The sequence below is a fragment of the Fusarium poae genome, chromosome 1 (genome assembly GCF_019609905.1).
Source record: "Fusarium poae strain DAOMC 252244 chromosome 1, whole genome shotgun sequence".
Taxonomy (NCBI): Eukaryota; Fungi; Ascomycota; class Sordariomycetes; order Hypocreales; family Nectriaceae; genus Fusarium; species Fusarium poae.
Window position 1 is genome coordinate 164794 of NC_058399.1, and position 19882 is coordinate 184675.

At 46.3% G+C, this 19882-nt stretch overlaps 10 protein-coding genes across 10 annotated transcripts; 5 read left to right on the forward strand and 5 right to left on the reverse strand.

The window, feature by feature from the left end:
- Window positions 1-655: 655 nt before the first annotated feature.
- Window positions 656-1447, forward strand: FPOAC1_000068 (uncharacterized protein; the record flags this gene model as incomplete). The annotated part of the gene is made up of 1 exon (XM_044844688.1): window positions 656-1447. One exon carries the CDS (start codon window positions 656-658, stop codon window positions 1445-1447), a length of 792 nt encoding a protein of 263 aa, XP_044710604.1.
- Window positions 1448-2231: 784 nt separating this feature from the next.
- Window positions 2232-3802, forward strand: FPOAC1_000069 (uncharacterized protein; the record flags this gene model as incomplete). Its single annotated transcript, XM_044844689.1, has 2 exons — window positions 2232-3325; window positions 3676-3802. The coding sequence occupies 2 exons, from the start codon at window positions 2232-2234 to the stop codon at window positions 3800-3802; spliced, it is 1221 nt and encodes a 406-aa protein (XP_044710605.1).
- A 603-nt stretch (window positions 3803-4405) lies between these two features.
- Window positions 4406-5545, reverse strand: FPOAC1_000070 (uncharacterized protein; the record flags this gene model as incomplete). The annotated part of the gene is made up of 1 exon (XM_044844690.1): window positions 4406-5545. The coding sequence occupies one exon, from the start codon at window positions 5543-5545 to the stop codon at window positions 4406-4408; it is 1140 nt and encodes a 379-aa protein (XP_044710606.1).
- A 1007-nt stretch (window positions 5546-6552) lies between these two features.
- On the forward strand, window positions 6553-7689 carry FPOAC1_000071 (uncharacterized protein; the record flags this gene model as incomplete). Its single annotated transcript, XM_044844691.1, has 1 exon — window positions 6553-7689. The coding sequence occupies one exon, from the start codon at window positions 6553-6555 to the stop codon at window positions 7687-7689; it is 1137 nt and encodes a 378-aa protein (XP_044710607.1).
- A 378-nt stretch (window positions 7690-8067) lies between these two features.
- On the forward strand, window positions 8068-11100 carry FPOAC1_000072 (uncharacterized protein; the record flags this gene model as incomplete). The annotated part of the gene is made up of 4 exons (XM_044844692.1): window positions 8068-9567; window positions 10107-10580; window positions 10628-10910; window positions 10958-11100. The coding sequence occupies 4 exons, from the start codon at window positions 8068-8070 to the stop codon at window positions 11098-11100; spliced, it is 2400 nt and encodes a 799-aa protein (XP_044710608.1).
- A 633-nt stretch (window positions 11101-11733) lies between these two features.
- Window positions 11734-12458, reverse strand: FPOAC1_000073 (uncharacterized protein; the record flags this gene model as incomplete). The annotated part of the gene is made up of 3 exons (XM_044844693.1): window positions 11734-11871; window positions 11924-12230; window positions 12283-12458. 3 exons carry the CDS (start codon window positions 12456-12458, stop codon window positions 11734-11736), a joined length of 621 nt encoding a protein of 206 aa, XP_044710609.1.
- Window positions 12459-12898: 440 nt separating this feature from the next.
- FPOAC1_000074 (uncharacterized protein) lies at window positions 12899-14461 on the reverse strand (the record flags this gene model as incomplete). Its single annotated transcript, XM_044844694.1, has 5 exons — window positions 12899-13328; window positions 13385-13793; window positions 13854-14028; window positions 14094-14200; window positions 14254-14461. 5 exons carry the CDS (start codon window positions 14459-14461, stop codon window positions 12899-12901), a joined length of 1329 nt encoding a protein of 442 aa, XP_044710610.1.
- Window positions 14462-14884: 423 nt separating this feature from the next.
- Window positions 14885-16567, forward strand: FPOAC1_000075 (uncharacterized protein; the record flags this gene model as incomplete). Its single annotated transcript, XM_044844695.1, has 4 exons — window positions 14885-14944; window positions 15496-15576; window positions 15626-15760; window positions 15809-16567. The coding sequence occupies 4 exons, from the start codon at window positions 14885-14887 to the stop codon at window positions 16565-16567; spliced, it is 1035 nt and encodes a 344-aa protein (XP_044710611.1).
- A 172-nt stretch (window positions 16568-16739) lies between these two features.
- Window positions 16740-17621, reverse strand: FPOAC1_000076 (uncharacterized protein; the record flags this gene model as incomplete). Its single annotated transcript, XM_044844696.1, has 2 exons — window positions 16740-16812; window positions 16867-17621. 2 exons carry the CDS (start codon window positions 17619-17621, stop codon window positions 16740-16742), a joined length of 828 nt encoding a protein of 275 aa, XP_044710612.1.
- A 1207-nt stretch (window positions 17622-18828) lies between these two features.
- On the reverse strand, window positions 18829-19416 carry FPOAC1_000077 (uncharacterized protein; the record flags this gene model as incomplete). The annotated part of the gene is made up of 3 exons (XM_044844697.1): window positions 18829-19125; window positions 19183-19195; window positions 19388-19416. 3 exons carry the CDS (start codon window positions 19414-19416, stop codon window positions 18829-18831), a joined length of 339 nt encoding a protein of 112 aa, XP_044710613.1.
- Between the last annotated feature and the right edge of the window lie 466 nt (window positions 19417-19882).

Genomic DNA, 19882 nt, shown 5'->3' on the forward strand with positions numbered 1-19882 from the left:
AACACTGCCTCACCTCATAACCCAATGACATTGAAGGGAAATCTGAGTCAGCCTACCATCAGCCCTAGGAGAAAATCCTCATCCAAAGTCCCAAATCTAATTGCAGAAGGATTTGATTAGTTTTAGACTTGTCCCACTGAATTGCTGATGCGTGGCGCAGTTTCATCAGCACTAAACGACCACGTTACCGTTTAGTGTCCCACTAAAAGGAGGAACTTACCGACCCATGACCCTTGTCAGAGCTCTATTTCCGTCCGGGCTGAGTAGTGATTCCTTTCGACGTGGAGCAATTTGCACCAGTTGGTAATCGTGAAAATGTCTTAAACTTAGTTATGCATAACAGGACAAAAGTCTGAGCAACCACAGCCTCACCGACTGAAATAAAGAAGGAAGATTTGAAATTAGATACACAGTAGTGCTGACATTAGACGGGGGCTGAAAATATTTGGTCACCGACAAGCCGATATCAACTTGTCTTGACCAGAGGACGAAACATATAAGAACAATTACATCTCTGTTGAGAAACAATCATCATCATCAATCAATTCAGCATCAACAGTCACTTGCATAGCAACATCTTAACAGCTTCTATTTCTTACTACAAATATTCCATTGATACCCTTTTCATTTTCACCACCACTCAACAACCACCAAAATGCAGTTCACATCTATCCTCCTCCTTGCCAGCACAGCTCTCGCAGCTCCTTGGGCACCTCAGTCTTCTGCTCACCAGGCTAGAGCTGATAGCATTGATGACATGCTTCCCCCCATTGTACCAATCAACACACGAAGTGGTGACCGAGATCTCATCTCCAAGATCATCACCGCCCCTACACAAGCCGAACGAGTCAAGCTCTTGAACGAACCTGGCGATTTCGTCTTTGACTTTAGAGCCGCCACTGGAGCTGGAGAGTCCAAGGGAAAGGGTGGTAGATCCGTCTCTGCCACTTCCCTTACCATGCCTGCTCTTATCGGCAATGGTGCTTCAATGACCGTTGCTTTCCTCGGTCCTTGTGGAATGAACACCGCCCACGTCCACAACAGAGCAACTGAGCTCAACATCATCGTCAAGGGCCGCCTCGTGACCAACTTTGTTGTCGAGAATGGCGTCAAGCCCATCGCCAACACCATGGACACATTCCAGATGTCCGTTTTCCCCCAGGGTGCCATCCACCAAGAGTTCAACCCTGATTGTGAGGATGCTGTTTTTGTCGCTGCTTTCGACAATGTCGACCCTGGTGTCAGTCAGGTTGCCCAAAACTTCTTCTCTCTCAATGGAGATGTCGTTCAAGCTACACTGGGAGGCGTCCAGACCATCGATGGCAAGGACATTGAGTCTTTCCGTGAGCACATCCCTGCCAACATTGCTCTTGGTATCGATGCTTGCCTTAACAAGTGTGGTCTCAAGAGGAACGCTAAGCGAGACTTGAGTGAGCTGTTGAACTAGAATGATATTGAAATAATTATGTGGGTAGTTGTGGTTTGAGTGTCGGATAGAATGGTCTTGTACATATTTATCAGTTTCATGTCTATAATTTAGCGCCTGTTATAAATTCAACTCTTTAGAATGACAATTGATACTCCATCTCATGTGAAGTATTGGACTGCGTTTCTGTCGGTTATCAATCATCATTCTCACAAGCCCATGAAATCGCTCAATTTAATTTACAGAGCACGCATCTAAATCTCTAAACTTTACAGAAACGAATGGGTTTGGTGGCTCTGAATGCCAGGCCGCTTGCCTCTTCCTGAAATATTGTATCGGGTAAACCTAGGCCCCACTCATGTACCATATTCGAGTCACAACCTTCGGTGGGCGGATAAACAATCGTCCTAGTGCGCTACTCCACTCTCTCATTCACATCATCCACATCCATTCACCCTAATCCTTCTCTGTTCCTAATTACGCCAACTCTAGCTCTTCGCCATGTCTTCATCCACCTTCACACCATCATTCTTCCCTCTTTGCTCCTCCAACAACCACCCGCCCCCCAAACGAGGCGGCTAATCGCGCTACAGTCCGCTATAAAATTCCGACTTGTACCTATTGAACGCGCGCCTAAAGCCTCCTTCTTTAGAACAATCGGGGACTGTAGAAGGGGTCTGTTCTGTCTCGCAGTTTTCTCGCTGGAGGCGTTACGGACCGCCTGTCGTCGACGCTGCTCTTCTATTTGGGACCGGTTTTTGTTCACCAGGTAAGTCATTCTCTTGTGGATATACTAACCGTAGAAATGTCGGTCGATTTGCGTCACAGCTCCAAAGCTGTTGCGGCATGGCTCCAAGACGACACGATGCGATTTTTAACAAAGCCCGATCCCAAGACGAAATCCATCATCCTTTCCGCCAAGTTCAATACAGAGGCTGCTTTCTTCGATCTAGAGGTGCCTGTCACACTCAAGGGCTTAGGAAGCAACAAGGCCTTTCTCCGTATTTGCGCTTCGACTATCGCATCCCTGGTGCTATCAAGGAGCCCAACAGCTATGCCGGCAGGGATACAAGATGGCTTCAACTCAACGCCTCTCGGCCTCGACTTTACATTAAACGATCCTCCTGCTCTTATTGTTTCCAGTCACGCTCCAGAGCCGTTGTCTGCAACTCGAAAACTCTCCAGAGATGTTCTCGATTCAATACGCGATTTATCCAACACCACGACCTTATCCATCTACATCGAAGCATGCGACGCGCCTACCCAATTACAAGATATCAGCGATGCAGTTAGCCAAGGCCTGTTTACTTCTCATACGATACAACACCATATCAGCAGTATGTATGGCGGATTGGGAGGGAAACTCCTCGATCTCGCGGTTGGAACATTACCACCATCATACGACGAAGCGGCAGCATCTCCTCCCCCGCCTCCCCCGATCGACCGGAACAGTAAAAAGCGTGCTCGTCAAGACAGCGATTCCGAACGGAAAGACAATACCACCCTTCTTTGGGATGCAATCCACGCAATGTCAAACCGAGTTAAAACATTGGAGACGGAGAACGAGAAGCTGAAGCAGAAAAACACGGAATTATCAGGTGACCTCCACGATCTCCGAGAGAAATACAACACGTCACAGAAGACCAATATGGAACTGGTTGAAGGCATGGGCACTCTTCAAGGGAAGTATGATGCATTGGAAGATCGTCTTACCGAACTTGCGACGACAAATGAGACATTTGAGGACACATATGATGCCAGGTTGGTGGAGTTGCGTAACGATATGGATGACTTTGAAGCAATCGTTCAGTCTGTCGAGGCCGGGCAGATTACAGAGGAATCCATGCATAAGATCGAGAAGCGTGTTATCGAGGAGATGTTGAGACGGCTTGCCGAAGGGTAAGTCGAGTACTCTCAGCTCCCCAGAATGTCGTCGACCGTTACAAGTACGCCACATCACTTCAATCCAACCACTGTTGATGGATCCCAAGATGGGCAAGTCGTTGCTCTATTAAGCATCTATATTACTCAAACTGTCGGTATCTTGCCCCATAGACCGGGCAATCAATCAGCGATTTCTGTTCAACAAGGCGGAGCTCACCCTTGCACCAAGTAACGCCCGCCCTCGACTACAGCACGCTTTCGACGATGTCAAAACTGGTGTAGAGGAGCTGCACTAGCGAGTTAGTAGGTCACCTTGCCATCTTGCCAAGCGTTCTTTATGTCGTATACTTATTGCCATGGCTCAGTATCCTCCTTCAAGCTCTTGCCATTAGCTCAACCCCCCAATACCGCCCCGCCCGAGCCTATTCCTCCATCTTGACCACTACTCTCCCTCGAGGCTACGATCAGCCCCCCGACACCACCCTTCACTGACTCAGGCACGAGTGTAATGGAACAATTTTGCTGCAGTCGCGTAGCGATCAAGCTGCTCGGTGACTCTGGCGTCAGTTAATAGCTGTTCGCTGCTGACGTTCACCGGATGGTGACGGGTTGCTTGCAATGGCCAAAAAGGCTGCGCAGATATAGAGCTTGGTGGGAAAGCGCAATGGGACTTGCACTGCCGCAGGCACTTACATTATCTGATGGTATTTGCATGGCTGGTAAAGTGACGAAAACACATGGATTTATGGTTGGATAGAAATGGATCGCTTGGGCTTATCTTGCTCAGCTTGCAATGCAAGATGATCAGTCGACCAAGTCTAGCGCTTTTACAGCATAATTAGGTCGTACTACTTACAGTATTAGACAATTGACCTAGATGCTGTCGCCGTCTATTCGATTCTCTCAGCCCATAGTACACCGTCATCTCAATAGATATCCCACAACTAAACCTAGGCCGCGCTTTATCATTCCTTCTTAATCACCACTCACCCCCGGCATCTAGGTAACTGAAAGCACCTACTGTAGCATGCAAATCTTCTCTTGTTACTGCAAGCTAGGAAAATAGCTATTAATAATAAATTTCCTCCTTCCCTATTAAACCTTAATGCCTAAGGCATTCTTCTTATACCATGGCCAAAAGGTTTCATTAACCCAATAGCATATCTGCTGCAATCCCAAGACGGTTTTATAAATACCAATTACATCTTCGGTAGACCCAAAATGAAAAGGAAGCCACAAGACTGTTTTTTTCGCGTCTCTCGTCGTTGCTGCAAAGCTCCATTGATGACCCTGCACGATGATGGCCGGTAGAAAAGGCAAGTCATCTATGCAGCCCCCGTTCCGGGCAACAAGGTCTTCTAGAAATCGCCATTGTGCTGACTGCCACGTACCGATCTGCAATTCAGCAGAGGCTGCTGCTGTGCTGGACGCAGCTTTTGTCTCGATGCTGAGGGCAATCGGGTGGTTACGCAGCCCGTACAAGTCGGTGTGGTTGATATAGCCAGAAGGAAGTATACGTCGTGCGTCTTGAATCTCTTCGATGTGATCACTCGAGTCGATGAAGATACAAAAGTCGACCATCTTGGCTTGCCAAGCGACAGGCAAATACTCCCGGATAACCTTTGCTGTTGTGCAGGGCGTGACACCGAGAAGCTGCCTGTTTCGCTGAGCTCCATAGACAGCTTGGAAGAGTAGAGGGTAGTGTACCATCATGTTCCATCCAGCTTCGTTCTGCTTTGTCTCCTGACAATCTGCTGCTTCGGTGGCCAAAGTCTGGACGTCGACAGGACAAGGCGTTGGACCGTATTTATCGCGGGTTTGTGGCGCTCCAAACATGTGATCTCGAATACGGGCCATTTCACGGTCCGTTTTTGCCATGTCTCTGATCCTATTTTTCCAAACCTCGGAGATAATGCCGAGTCCGCTATTCTTGATGTCTTGCAGATCCTCGAGTATGGAAAGAAGGTCCGACGGCAATTGCGCGTCATTGATAGTGAGTTGTCTGGTTTCCAAACCGCTCGAGCTGAGTTCGAGTGACGCGAGTTGTTTTAAGGGGGATGAACGACCAGATGCTTGTGATGTAGTCGATGACTGCGATTGTGCTTCTGAAGGGGTTTCTGGAACAGAGCCCGTGGCTTCTGGTGCAGGAACCCCTTTACCTACATGATCCTGACAAGTGAAAATTTCCGGGTTCTCTAAGCCATGTATCCAGTTGTTAATATCGGCAGGTCGCATGTCTTCTCATGGTGATGCGATGATGTGGAGTCGTTGGGAAGTTTTGTTGTGCTTTTTGGCAATGCTACAGCAATCCTGATGCAGGGGTGCTGACTTAGCTACCCTAGACACAGAGCTTGGCCTCAGGGTATTAGAAAAATTAGCTGCTGGAAGCATAAGAGACGAAACTAGTAGGTCACTTTATGCTTCTTAGACTATAGCTTTTAGAATATTTATTTTTTATAACCTTAGACTTAGAAGGTTATTTTCTCTGCTACCCACTAGCTTGGGAAAGTGAGGAAAATCTCAATTGATATCTTATTGCCCCTTCTCCATCTTCAACATGATGCACAAGCTAGGGATCTCCCCAATTTAACCCCTTTGCTGTTGTCACACTGACCAGGATCTCGAGTGGATTGTTAAAGAGGCGCCGTAATGATGTTCCGACTAGTCAGTCTCTTCGATACCTAACTACCAGACTCTACAGAGTATTCAACCCATAGCTTCCTACACCCTTGCCTCTACCAAAGTGTCTCTCCAGCATGGTAATCTCAGCTGTATCCTAGGTAGCTTCTTAAGCCTAGCTAAGCGCTCAAGGCTCAATCCATATGCTAATGTTCTACACTCTGTATTTTCTAAATTAGACGATGGCACCAGGTGTCTACCAATAGCAACATATCCTCCGATATACTGTACATAACGTTCTTGACCATATGCTAATATCTGCTTATAACCTCAAGACCTACCATCTGAACTCCAGTCTCCTTCACGAGCCTTTTATTTGTTTAATTATTTGAACGTTTCATTCTCATCACAATGTTGTTGTTGTGGAGACTCTACAATTATGAGCCCAAGTACGAATTCATACTAGTTCTTTCTACCCCGCCCAGTAGCGTATCGTTAACAGCGTGTACCCCTCAACATGTACTTCTCAACGTGTACCTCAGCACATTCACCGCTTGCCCTAGAATTACTAAACTTATAAACAATAGTTAATATATTTAACTTTTATGAACAGCCAAGTCAAGATGGCAACCATCCACGGCATTTGCCGCCCCAAGTTCGAGGGTGTCCGATCTATCCTCGAGAACAACATCAAGTCCGGCGAGGAGCTTGGCGCTTCCATCACCATCAACATTGACGATGAAGTGGTCGTGGATATGTGGGGTGGATACAAAGATCAAGAGCACAAGGAACCTTGGGATGAAAATACTATTGTCAATGTGTTTTCGAGCACAAAGACAGTCACCAGTCTTGCAGTTCTTATCCTTGTTGATCGAGGATTGATCGATGTTCACGAACGAGTTTCTAAATACTGGCCCGAATTTGGCCAGAACGGCAAGGAAGACGTTCTTGTCCGTCACATACTCTCCTACGCTTCTGGTGTGTCAGGCTGGGAAGAGCCTCTTTCAATCGAAGATGCGTACGACTTGGAGAAAAGCACAGCGATGCTAGCACGCCAAGCTCCGTGGTGGACACCGGGTACAGCTTCTGGGTATCATGCTTTGACTTATGGGCATCTTCTTGGAGAGCTCGTTCGAAGAGTATCTGGCAAATCTCTGCGCGAATTTGTTGCTACTGAGATCTCAGGTCCTTTGGATGCTGACTTCCAGATCGGTGCCTCGAAGGATACCTGGGATCGGGTTACCCCCATCATCCCTCCAGACGCTTCAGGCATCTCGATGGATTTTGAGCCTGGGTCCGTGCAAGCGAGAACATTGCTCAACCCACCTACCGATCCCAACTCGGCAAACACTGAAGCTTGGAGAAATGCAGAAATAGGCGCTGCCAATGGTCATGGCAACTCACGATCACTCGCTCGTATCCTGTCTGCTATTACTCTGGGAGGTGAAACTGGAGGAAAGCGTATCTTGAAGGAGGAGACTGTCAATTTGATCTTTGAAGAACAGCAATCTGGAATTGACTTGGTTCTGAAAATGCCTTTTAGAGTTGGAATGGGGTTTGGTCTGACGCCTTGTGTTGCACTGGATTGGCTCCCAGAAGGCAAGGTGTGCTTTTGGGGCGGCTGGGGCGGTTCTTTCATTATCATGGATCTTGACAGACGTATGACTATATCTTATACCATGAACAAGATGGGTAATGGTCTTGTGAGCAGTGACAAGGCTGCGGTTTATGGAAAGGCTATTTATGATGCAGTTAGGTAGTAGTCCAGCTTGTTAACATTTACAACATACATACCAATTATTACAAAGTAACTGTTGATATCCGTAGCATTCTTTCTTATCCCTCTTTTCATCCCTTGCTGGTGATGTTGCCAGTTATTGGTAGCACGTTGTCTTACAAGGGTAGCCCTAAGCGTCTTGGCCAAGAGTTCACCCTTACGTATCATTCCAGCATATCAAGCCATCATTGTCAAATCTTGAGGCTGAATGAAACTTCATTCTGCACTTTCAATAACAGGCTTCAATATGAGACATATACGTGTCGTTTCGGGGAACGCTTTGCGATTTATACTCCACCAGCCCTAGAGTAGTGCCTTTTCTTTTGGCAGTCCTAGCCACTTCTCTTCTTGACCTTCCAATATGACTGTGAACTTGGTCATTCCTGGCTCCAGAAGGATCCCACCTTATTTCTACCTGTTTATCATTTTTACGTTGTTATTGGTCTCTCTAGTATCGTCAGATTGGAAACCTGCGAGCCTCATTTCTGCTGATGCCGACCGAAAATTCGCATTCATCATACCCGCCACTTCCTCGAGTCCCGATCTCTGCAAAACCATAATCACCGCGTTAGCCCTCGGTTATCCAAGTCCAGTTATCCTCAACTGGGGTGCAGATCTTCCCTCGAGATGGTCCGGTAGCCAGAACTTGGCAAAGGCGCCTGGTATTGTCAACTACCTTGATACCGTTATGAATCCTGATGCACACCCCTCCGAGAGACTACGCGAACATGACATTGTGCTCATTACCGACGGATATGATGTTTGGTTCCAACTACCGGCACAGATTCTCCTCGAACGATACCACAAGATAAATAAAGAAGCCAACGAGAGGTTATACAAGCAATGGAACAAGAGGGGTCCAATGCCCATGCGACAGACTACCCTATTTGCAATTGGAAAGCGATGCTTCCCTCAATCTCTAGAGTCTGGTTCCGACCTTTGGTGCGACGAGTGGCCCGTGAACCCAACAGAACCAGATCTTGATGACACTGATGCGGAAAAGAACGGGACAGATAATTCACGATGGATAGACGACGGCGTTATCATAGGCCCCGCTGGTGATATAAGACGCTTTCTTCGTCAAGCCCTGGCGAAGCAGGAGAGGGGTACCAGTCTGGACTACCACATGGATAGTTCTAAAGATGCCATCGGTGAAACCATGGTTGAACAAGAGATTTTGCGACAATGGCAAAGGGAAAGCGAAGCGCCAAGGCAGGAAGTGATGAATGTCATAAACAGCAATTTCGAATTCCACGCGGGTCTTGATTATGGCCAAGAGATATCAGCGCAGACCATGTGGACACAGGAGCTTGACGGAACGGATCACGGAGACTTTGTTCGACTTGGCGACCAGTCAGATATTGAGCAGCACTCTGAGACTCTGGGTATCGTACCTGCACGTATAAAAGGTATCCCAGAGGATATCAAGTCTGCCAAGAACCCATTGAACGACCTGGTAGGCGGAGCCAACTGGACCAATATGCCGCTGTATACCGACTTTTACACAAACTCTGTTCCCGTTATTCTTCACCACAACGGTAAAGAGAATAAGCAGTCTACATGGTGGACCAAACCATGGTATTATCAACACCTGCGAACACTTGTCAAGTCTGGCATGGGACGAGGCCATCCTGACGAACCTCTGGCAACTGTAAAATTAAGGAACGGGCGTATTAGGTACTGGCCATTATCCGCAGAAGAAAGAGACCGATATCCAAGACATTTTAACGGGACTGCGAATGAGAGGTTGAAGAAGATGGAATTTGGGAATATTTGTCGACATGAGAAGAAGGCGCCTCTTGGACCGAATCAGCAGTGGTGGGAGGAGGTGTTTCGTGATACTGGGGGTCCATGGGGACCGGTCAGTTGAAACAATATATGTATTTAGAGGTCTAGTCTCATTATGTGATTTACTGCGATTCTTAGTTTAATGTACTCGTTATTGCATTTATTGACAACCACGGTATGACTCTCAAGCCTCACCTACCGTAAACAAGATAGGACAGACAGGCTCAGTGAAATTACGTGGCCTGGGTGCGTTCGATTACTACTCTATTGAGTAAAGTCTAGTGGAGCTTTTGCTTTTCAGCAGGTCGGTACCACTATAAATAGTTAACCTGTCGAAGTATCAAGTTAGCTGGAAATGGCACGCCAATCGCACTTTATAAACTTGCCGTTGACAAGAATGAGGCACAGATATTTACGACTGTCTTTATTTTGACGTATACAACGTTTAACTCGACTACCAGAGTCAGAGATGATCTCTAAGCGTGCCGTCGGGCCATTGGATAATCGGAGAGCGCTGACTCGCTGCCAATCATGTGCCAAGAGACGCATCAAAGTATGAACGCTTATCACACACATTCAAACGTAGAACTTTTCAGCTGACATATTATTTAGTGTCAAGGTGAATTCCCTTGCGAGTACTGCATTCGCACCAAAAAGACATGCCTTCCTCAAGCAATTCCAGCAAAGAAAGTGAAGTTTGTTCGTTGCACATCATTTCAGCTATGCTCTCAAGTGGCAGAGCCTCCTTTGCATATAACCCCAAGGCCTGATGTAACGTACTTGGACTACTTTGATTCGTTCATGCAGCGCTGTCAGTTTACCAAAGAACCTACCAATCTGGTGTCTGATCTCCTTCCCTTGATCCAGTCATCCGCACCCCTTCGACAAATTACAACTGCCATTGGTGCACTAGAAGCCAGCAGACGGGCAATCGTAAACTTCGAGAAAGGAAGGCCAGCGCCACGTAACGTCGCCTTTGTTTCATATGGTAGGTCAATCCAGACGCTCCAGGATCGACTCCGGTCGCCAGACGTGTTAGATGATCAAGGCGTGCTGTGGTGTACACTGCTTCTTGGGATCTTCGAGGTAGGCTTGAACTCTTCATGTTAAGACAAAAATGCTGACCATGGAAGTTAATGACACAAGTATCCGGGGATCCATGGGCTAATCATATGTTATACGGGACCTCTAAAATTCTTCAGTCGTCTGGCATAACGAAACCCAATGATAAACTTGGAGAGCAGTTCTTTGCGGCTTTTAATTGGTTAGAGGCCAACAGAGCCATACTGTATGGCGAAGACACTATCCTTTCGCAAAGGGAATGGCAACGTTGTTACAAGACTCTTCCTTCAGCGTCGAACAGTCAAGCCGATACAATATTCGAAATCTTTGTCGAGATCTCTTCCTTCAGCAAAAGTTTAGTTTCTCCGAAAAAGCCCGTGCTCTTAACTAACATTTCATAGGTTCTTCGATCAAATTGAGAAAATCCCTGAGCACCTGCGGTCTTGTCATCCCCATATACACAGCCTTGCGGACGAGGGCCGCATGTATCAACATCGACTCCACGAATGGCATGACCGGACGTCAGCACTTGAAGATTGCCTGAATTACCATGACAGACTTGCGCTTACGATTTACCACGCCTTACAACTGTTTATATGCATGAATTATACCTACTACACATTCTGGGTTGAGGATAGAATTCCCAACCTAACTGCAAAAGAGACGGAAGAACATGTCTTGGCTATCATGACTCACATTGGGGATATTCTTGATCATTCTAGCATTTCAGGATTATTGCTATTATTTCCGCTGCGAATGGCGGGTGCGAATACGAACAAAACTTCATATAAAGATGGAATTCTCAGGCTCTTGAATAGAATATCGGAGAAAGGCTTTGTGGTTTCAAACAGGATTGTGGTTGACCTGGAAGAAGTCTGGGCCTTCAGAGACTTGCTGAAATACAACGGATAGTTCAAAATGGACACAGAGAGACCTGCAGACATACATCAATTAACGATATTGGAAGGAGGTTAGACTGAATGTATCTAAATTGCATATGATAAACCACGCACCTTCTTTCTCTTTATGAATGAACTAGATAGTCGGATGAGGGGAATTTATCCCGACACCAAGAACAGGGAAAAATCGTCAAACGAATCAAAAACCCTCTTCTATCGAACCAGTCTTTGAAGCTAACTCAACTGTCAACACCAGTCCAAATACAAACGCTGCTGTGCTACTTTGCCTGAATATTGAAAAATTCCATTATGACCCGAGTTCGTAGTTCTGGGGCGAAGTAGTCGTATCCGACAATGATGGCACATTCATTAACGTATACCGTAACTGGGATTGCGCCCTGATACATGATGCTCCACTAGACTAAACATCAGAACATGCTTGTGCGTATTGGGATAATAGTATCTTACCGCGGCGACAGAAGAAGGATTGAAGTCGCGTTTAACCAGTCCTTCAAATACAGCGCCAGAGTCGACCAAGATGCTTTTACTGAAGATTGGAAAGTTCGAGTTGACGTAGCCTCTCCAAACACTAGGGGTCGTGTTTTGGTGGTTATAAGTCGTAAGCGTATTGTCTACCAAGCCCGATTTGGTAACGTTGGAGTAGTCGAAATACGATGAAGCGAGCTGACTGTCGAAAGCTTCATCTGCGCGAACAAATTTCTTTGATGGAGAATTTTCGATGTAGCCAACTGTGATATGCGACAGTTCGGCATTCCTGACGTAACATGTCAATAATAACTACCGTTTAGGGACTTGAAAGTACGGACCATTTGTGCTGCACAAAATGAGCCGTGTATTCTGGCTTGACGACTGGTGGTTTTGGTTGCTTGAAACCAGAAGAGAACTCAACCATTGAGGATGGAAAGGGAGGGCATTTAGAAGGAGACGCTGCGGCCACGGCAGCAATAGCAAATCCAATGAGCACAAATTGATGGGACAGCATTTTCAAGGTATGATATAGCTCGAGATGGGATGATAGAATATCTGCAATTATAGGAGTATCGATCCAGATATTTATATCTCGTTACAGCATTGGATTTACATTGTTTGTGTCGCATGGATCTTTCAGCGCGTTCAATAACTACCCAAACAGGTTAGTTCGGTTCAATGCCTGGACTTAGTACCAGCGTAAGCTCGATGCTGAAATGCGTTTAGTTATTCCCTGTTGTGGCTAGTGCGATGCCTTTTGTAGATAATTGACTTTACTGTTGGCGACGGCACGTCGGAAAAGATGCTGGTGGCTCGACAAGGTTCTTCAGAAATGACGTTGAACCAACGGTATGAAAGATGGAAACACTTGAACATTAAAACAACTCCCCGACTCCATTGAGATTTTCTTTCTATCAACTAACTATATTCCAATTCAGTCCATGCAGTGATATTTTACACTTTTACCCTCCACTTGGATCCCACTAGGAATTGCCTTGATACAATTGCAACAGCTGTCCCAAGAAGGATAGACACGCCACAGAATATGATCAATCCCGAAAAATCACCACCCTGGTCACTAACAATAGCTCCAGCGATGGGGCTACCGACAAGCACGCCGAATGCGGAAACGCCATAGAGCGAACCATTACGTGTACCAATACTCCGCACGTCTGAGAATGAAGCAACCATGGCAGGGATGATAGAAAGTGTACACCCGGAAGTGAAGCCATACAGTGCAGCGTAAGCTATAACCGACGCAGTGGAATGGGCGGTGAGCCACACGGTGAGAGTAAAGATGCCACCGAGTAGGGTGAGAGGAATCATGACGTTGAAGACACCGACTCTGTCGCCGAGATAAGCCGGGAGAAGTCTGCCAAATGTGCTAGAAACATTCGTTAGCTATAGATCAGATTGGAAAATGACAGCGCTTAAACTTACGAGGCGGCGTTGACTATGGGAACCATGTACTCAGCCAACTTCGGAGATACACCAAGTGCCTTTGCTTGCACAATGATGAAGTTGAAGGGCAGAAAGGAGCCCAAGTATAGAAGAAATGCTGATATGGTCAAAAAAAGAAAAGGCATCTCCTTGAATGGCGTGACAAAGTCCTTGGGGTCAAACTTTCTGCGAGGTGGCGGTAGTCGTGACTTGATTGTGATGTTTGCAATAGCCAAAAGTCCTAGAAAGAGGAATGCGACAGATCTCATTGCCCAGCCAAACCCAATGCTGACAACAAGGTGATTGACCATGATGGGCAGTACGACACCGCCTAGACTGGAGCCAGCAGTGACAATGCCGAATGCTATGGCGCGGTGTCGAAGGAACCAAGTACCAACAGCAGCGATAGCTGGCGGGGATTGGATTAGCTAGACTAGTTATAGGGAAGGAATTTGATCGGACGACTTACGGGCGTAGAAGAGAAACGAGCAGCCTATAGCACTGCAGAAGCTTTGAGATAAAAGGATCTGGTAGTATTCTTTTGATATGGATGTCATCATCAGACCAAAGACATGGAGGAATGAACCAAGAAGGATTGGTATACGAGGACCAAACTCGTCTGTCATTTTACCGACGACAGGGCCCTGCAAACGTCTGGTTAGGATATGTAACTTGAACAACGTCGTGGTGAATATTAAAGTAAACATACCCAAAAGAACATCATAAATGATTCGACTGAAGGTATCCATGCAACAGTACTGGACGAATATGAACTCAGTTGATTTTGCTCATAGTAGTCTTGGAATATGCCAATGCCTGCTCCTCTTAGTGTCTGTTTAATTTAGTCTGTGATACAATTATAAACTCACAATTAATCCACCCAAAACTGGCAAAGACTGCGCAGAAACCCCCAGCTACAACTGACCAAGCTTCTAAACCCCCATCAGGTGGAGGACCAAAGTCTTTGCCATGAGTGTTCAATTGTTTTTCCACAGGTAATTCTGGCTGAGATTGGGATTCATCCCCCGAAGGAAGAAACGGGGGTGTTTGACTGGGTTCTTGCTTCGGTCCAGACATTGTATTTTTTGAATTGAAGTCGGATAATAATGTTGTGAATGACAGAGAAGAAATTGGATGTATTGATTACGGCTGTTGTCGAGGGAGTCATTCTTTCTTATAGCTAGCCAGACTTGAGATAAAGAATCTTACAAATGCTACCCTTGACTTGAAACTCGAAGGATGGTTCCGAATGGGGTTAAGTCGCTTTCGGGATCTGAGAGCGGAGCGTTAAGGCTAGGTTCCCTGTTGAAAACCTCGAAAAATGGTGCCATTTTGGGTTTAGCTTGATTTATCACAAGTCAGCCACCTCGACATCATCGAGTCTTGGACTTATTAATCCGAGTTTCCATCTCCCAACATCTCGAAGCATGGTACTTCATGCAGTATAGTGCCCTGTAAGACCCGATATCACCACAAATTTCTCAATTCCCGTCTCCCACCATGGTCGGCATTGCTGGAAAATCCAAGGCATGCCATGATTGCAAGAGGCGTCGTGTCAAGGTAAATACCCAACGTTATGACGATCTCTAACCACATCATTAATAATGTCTCATTAGTGTGATCTCACAACTCCGACATGTTTTCGGTGTGTGAAAGCAGGAATCTCATGTCGTGGATATGAACGGTCGACACTTTGGGTCCACCGAACTCAAGCTAGACCCAACGTCTATGCCCTATCAGCTGTGAAAGATGCAAAGATGCAAGAACGTCAGCGAGAGAATTCACACTCGGTTGACTTGAAAGATGTGTTACAGCACATGCGCGATAAGCTCTATTCATCCCAGTCATCATATCATGTACCTGCGTTTCGATTACAAGCGCTATCCATCACCGACAAGACATATCACCCACTACCTACAGTCACTAATAGCTATGAAGACTCTACATCAACGCCAGCATCATGGTTCAAAGCCGTATGTCAGATGCAAAATCCCAACGAGGCGTTGGACCACTCTCTCTTGGCCTTGTGTGCCATTCAAATTCGTATAACGCAACAATCTGGGATTTCATACGACGAGACTATCCAACTATATAACCACGCTCTATCAAAGATTATCGCTATCCTCGATAGTCCTGTAGATGGGGGTAGTGACGAGAGTCTAGCAGCGATTATCGTTCTTTCTACTTGTGAGGTAGGAACGATGGCTCCCTGAACAACGATTATTTACTGACTTGAAATAGCTATTTCTTTTCAGTTCAGCCTCTAGCTGGAATGCACACGCCAAGGGTATTTCTGAAATGCTTCGCAACCGTGTCGCGTCAGGAGAGACTACAAAGAGCTGGAGCGATCTTTGTCGTCGTCTTTGTGTAATATGTGTATGTGCATACCAACTCTAGATGGACTTTCAGCTGACACTATCCCAGGTCATTCAAGCAACAGTCCAGAAACGCCCTCTTATACTAGAGCCTGATGTCTGGCGGCAACAGATCAGACCTTACTCCAGCCCTACCTCTTTCGGTGGGTTACTGGACCTGGCTGTGGACATACCTTCAATCATGGCGAGTGTGAATACAGTCTCCCAAACTGACTTGCGTCAACAAGTCAACCAGCTTGTTCAGAAATACCGGGAGCTTGAAGAATGGCTGAAAAATTATACTAAACATGTCTGGGATTCAAATCAAACATCAGTCTATTGGTCTGTCCCTTCTCAGGCCAGCAATCCGACTGATGATGACTACGCCGAGAAGCTGTTCCCGTTCGCCCTCATCTTCTCTTGTATGGCAAACGCCACTGTTTGGATATTTACCTCTAGCATGATGCTTGATATCCTTGACACAATTCTGCTTCTTCACTCCTCAGACCAGAATGACGGTACCGCGCCATTTGTGGATGAGATAATCGACACTGGCATAGCGCCTGACATGCTCGATACCCTCCGCGTGGATGCTGATAGACTGAGTCGGCTGCTCTGCCAAAGTATTGAGTATTGCTATCGCGCTGATAATGGTACTTTTGGCCCGCAGATAACATGTTATGCTCAAGCGACGCTGTTGATCTACTTTGCAAACCGCGGGCTCCGCCGTGAGCTCGACTGGTGTAAAGCTATTCTTCGCATGAATGGCCCGGGAATGAGCTTTGGGATCAATTTAATGCAGTTGCGATCGGTGCCTGGGGATGTATAACTGAAGAGAAAAATGACATGTCAATAGATATCTATTGGCTCAAAGGCCTGAAATACGTATATCAAATAGAAGAATCGCCCAAATTGACTTGCTCAACAAAACTTTCATATATACTTCATAAACAATATCACCAACAAATATATACAAGAAATATCGTTTCTTCATCATCCATCTATTTACGGTAAGCATTCCAAGCAGAATGCATGCGGGTCTGCTGTCCAGGCGTGAACTCTTCATAACAAACACTGCGACTGGTATTAGCATTACGTTAAAAATTAATTAGAGTGGGTATGACATACTCATCGGAGTAATCCATGTAGTTGTGGATAGGGTCGTCACCAGGCTGGTTAGGGCAGGTATCCATGCGAGCAGGGCATCCGCTTGTCTGGCGGCCCTGCGCAGGGGTATCGGCAACGAGGTCACCACCGTTGCAACCATCCTGGAAAGTGTGGAAGAGGTTGAACCAGTGACCAACCTCGTGGACGGCAGTACCTCCCAAGTTAAAAGGAGCCTTGGTGCCACCAGGAACCGTCTCAGCGACGATGACGCAGCCGTCGAGGATGAATTGCTGAGAACCGGTTGAGACGTTGGGCTCGGGTAGGTAACAGTAACCCAGAGCGCTCTGGCCTCCAAGCTTGGCGACATCGGTGAAGTAGAGGTTGAGGGTCTTGTAGTCACCCTGGCGGAGCTGTCGCTTCATAGCAAGCTCGCCATTTCCAGCACCCCAGTTGGAGTTGGTGGTAAAGGTTGTGTCGATGAGCTTAAAGGTAATACCGTTGGGGCTGAAAGCGTCGTTCAGGGCCTTTAGCTGAGCCTGGAGCTTGGCCTTTGAGATGTACTTGGACGAAGACGTGGAGACGACGTGGAAGTAGGTGTCAACGACGATAGAAGCGGCAGCAACCTTGGACACGGACTCAATCTTGCTCAAGTTCTGGGCTTGAACGATCTGCTCGGGGGTAGGGTCGGAAACGGCGCAACGGGGAGGAAGGGCTCGTCCGGCGAGGCCAGCGAGGGCGTTGCCAAAGAAAAGAGCGAGAGCGAGCTTGGAAACCATTGTTGCGATGTTGTGACTTGAGAAGTTGAGACGAGTTGATGATAGACTATAATGTGTGTGATCTACGCTTCATATTTATAATTATGCACTATTATCTATGTTGATGATAAAGACGGGACGATTTGATCTATCTATCCTGGTAAACTTGGCATCTCGTGGCGATCATTTCCGCTTATGCAACGTCTCCGTTGACTTGGATCAAAGGTTCATCTCATCACAGCATAGATAACAGCCCTGCTTCTTTTCAACTGCCCATAAGAGCGATGTGATACTTGTAGCTCCATCCGTAAATTATCCCGTTTAATTCGACCTGCCCTTTTGACTCGTTAGTGGACATGCTGTTCCCGAGTCTATTCCTGGAACATGTTAGTGTAAAACCGCACGAGTCAAAGTACCCCTGTACCTTCTGTTCCTGGCAATAACCGCCGTTGGTATTATACGAGACGAGTGAATGCCGGGTGCCAAGAACATGTCCATTGAGTGGCATATGGGTCACATTGGGAGATTAATCCATGCGCTAATAGTAAGCTTAGAACAAGCATGATTATAAACTGCCGATGCCGAGAGAAAGACAAGAATTTTTGCCAAGGCTATATTATGCGAAAGTATGGCAATGGGTCCTTTGCCGATAGTTACCGGCTAATAGAGTTCGCCTGACAGAAAGACAGGGGTGATAGCGGATATCTACCAGATACGAATAACCGTTGTAATACCGCAACAGTCTTGTAGCAAGATCAATCGGCCAATCGGCTGATCGATAAGACGCGTCGGGAGTAAAAACGTAAATACGATACGAACGATGTTTCTTGAGTAAGTGAGAAGATAAGTTTAGGATGAGTGTTAAAGAAAAAAACAGTAAGGATCGGCTACAGCAGGCCTGAGCTTCAGCCAACCCCAAACAAGAGTCGGTAGTTAGTCACCTGACATCATTATATTGGACGGATACTAAACGGGAACAAGTACCTACACCAGGAGTGGTGTGCCTACTGGATCTCGTACTGGACAGTTGTATTACTTTCTACGTGTACAAATGTGGGAAGTGATGGATGCTACATTTGGTGTCCAGATCAGATCCTAAATACAAGGCACAAATCTAATGGCTCAAAAGACTCTACTCATGTCCTTCGTTATTATCTGTAGATATAAGGACGCCTCGTTGCTGAGCTATCCTTACAACGGCAGTCTGCCATTTCACAAGCAATGGCATCTAAATAGCCCAGTCCCCATACCCATCAATCTGTTGGAATCTCTCAGATTGATCAAGGTTTCCAACGATCTTGACGCCATTGCCGACATCTAGGGTCAATGCTTTTCCTTCAATCTTTCCACGAACTGAATGTCTTGAATTCAGTTGACTCTCGCTATCGTACTCCAGAGTCACGCGAGCAGATTCCACGCCATAAATAGGTTGATTGAGTTTAACTATCATTGACTTCAATCCAAAGAAGTCAAACTCGAGGAATTCTGGTTCAAGCACACGAAGCAAGCCGTCTGCAGAAGGCATCTGTTAAATGGTTAGTCGGCACAATAGACGCTGGCGATGTGATACCAGTAAACGTACCTTGACTTTGTAACTTGGGATTTGGAAATAAGTATGAGATTCCTTGGAAAATGGAGATAAGTTTATTGTGATGGAGGATGAAGAAGTGAAGAGTTTGAGATCAAGCACGAGGACGTGGGTATATATATACGTCGGTATCCAAGTCAGCTGCTAGACCTAGACTATCTGTTCCACCCCATCACCTCAAAAATTACCATCCACCTACAGTCTGGTTGATGGAAGCTTGATGGCCATAAGACTCGATAGCGCAGTGAAACTTATGCGTGATTCAGCTTTCAGCTGTCATCCTACGGCACCATAATAGGGCAAGATCTTCAGTTGGAGGTAAGCTGGAAGCCCGTGATTTGAAAGGCCTGCATGAATGGCAGCGGGGTGCATCATTACGTGTCTAACGATGACAGCTGAAATCGGGGTGTGGCTGGTACCCGGACCTCCAGTTAGACCTGATAGGGCAGGCCAAGTCTGTGCTGTACTGTAGCCAAACTACGCTTTGATGTACATATGTCTTCTACCTGCATTTATCATACGATTTTTAAAGTTCCGAATTACAAGATTAGTTTGTAAGTACTATGAAAAAGAAGACATGTGTCTAACAGCTTACCGTATGGCAGGAGACTGATTATACCTCTGTAAACACTAAAGAAGAATCTATTTATCCTCAGAGTTACAAAAGCTAGCCTAAAGAGACAAATATCATTTA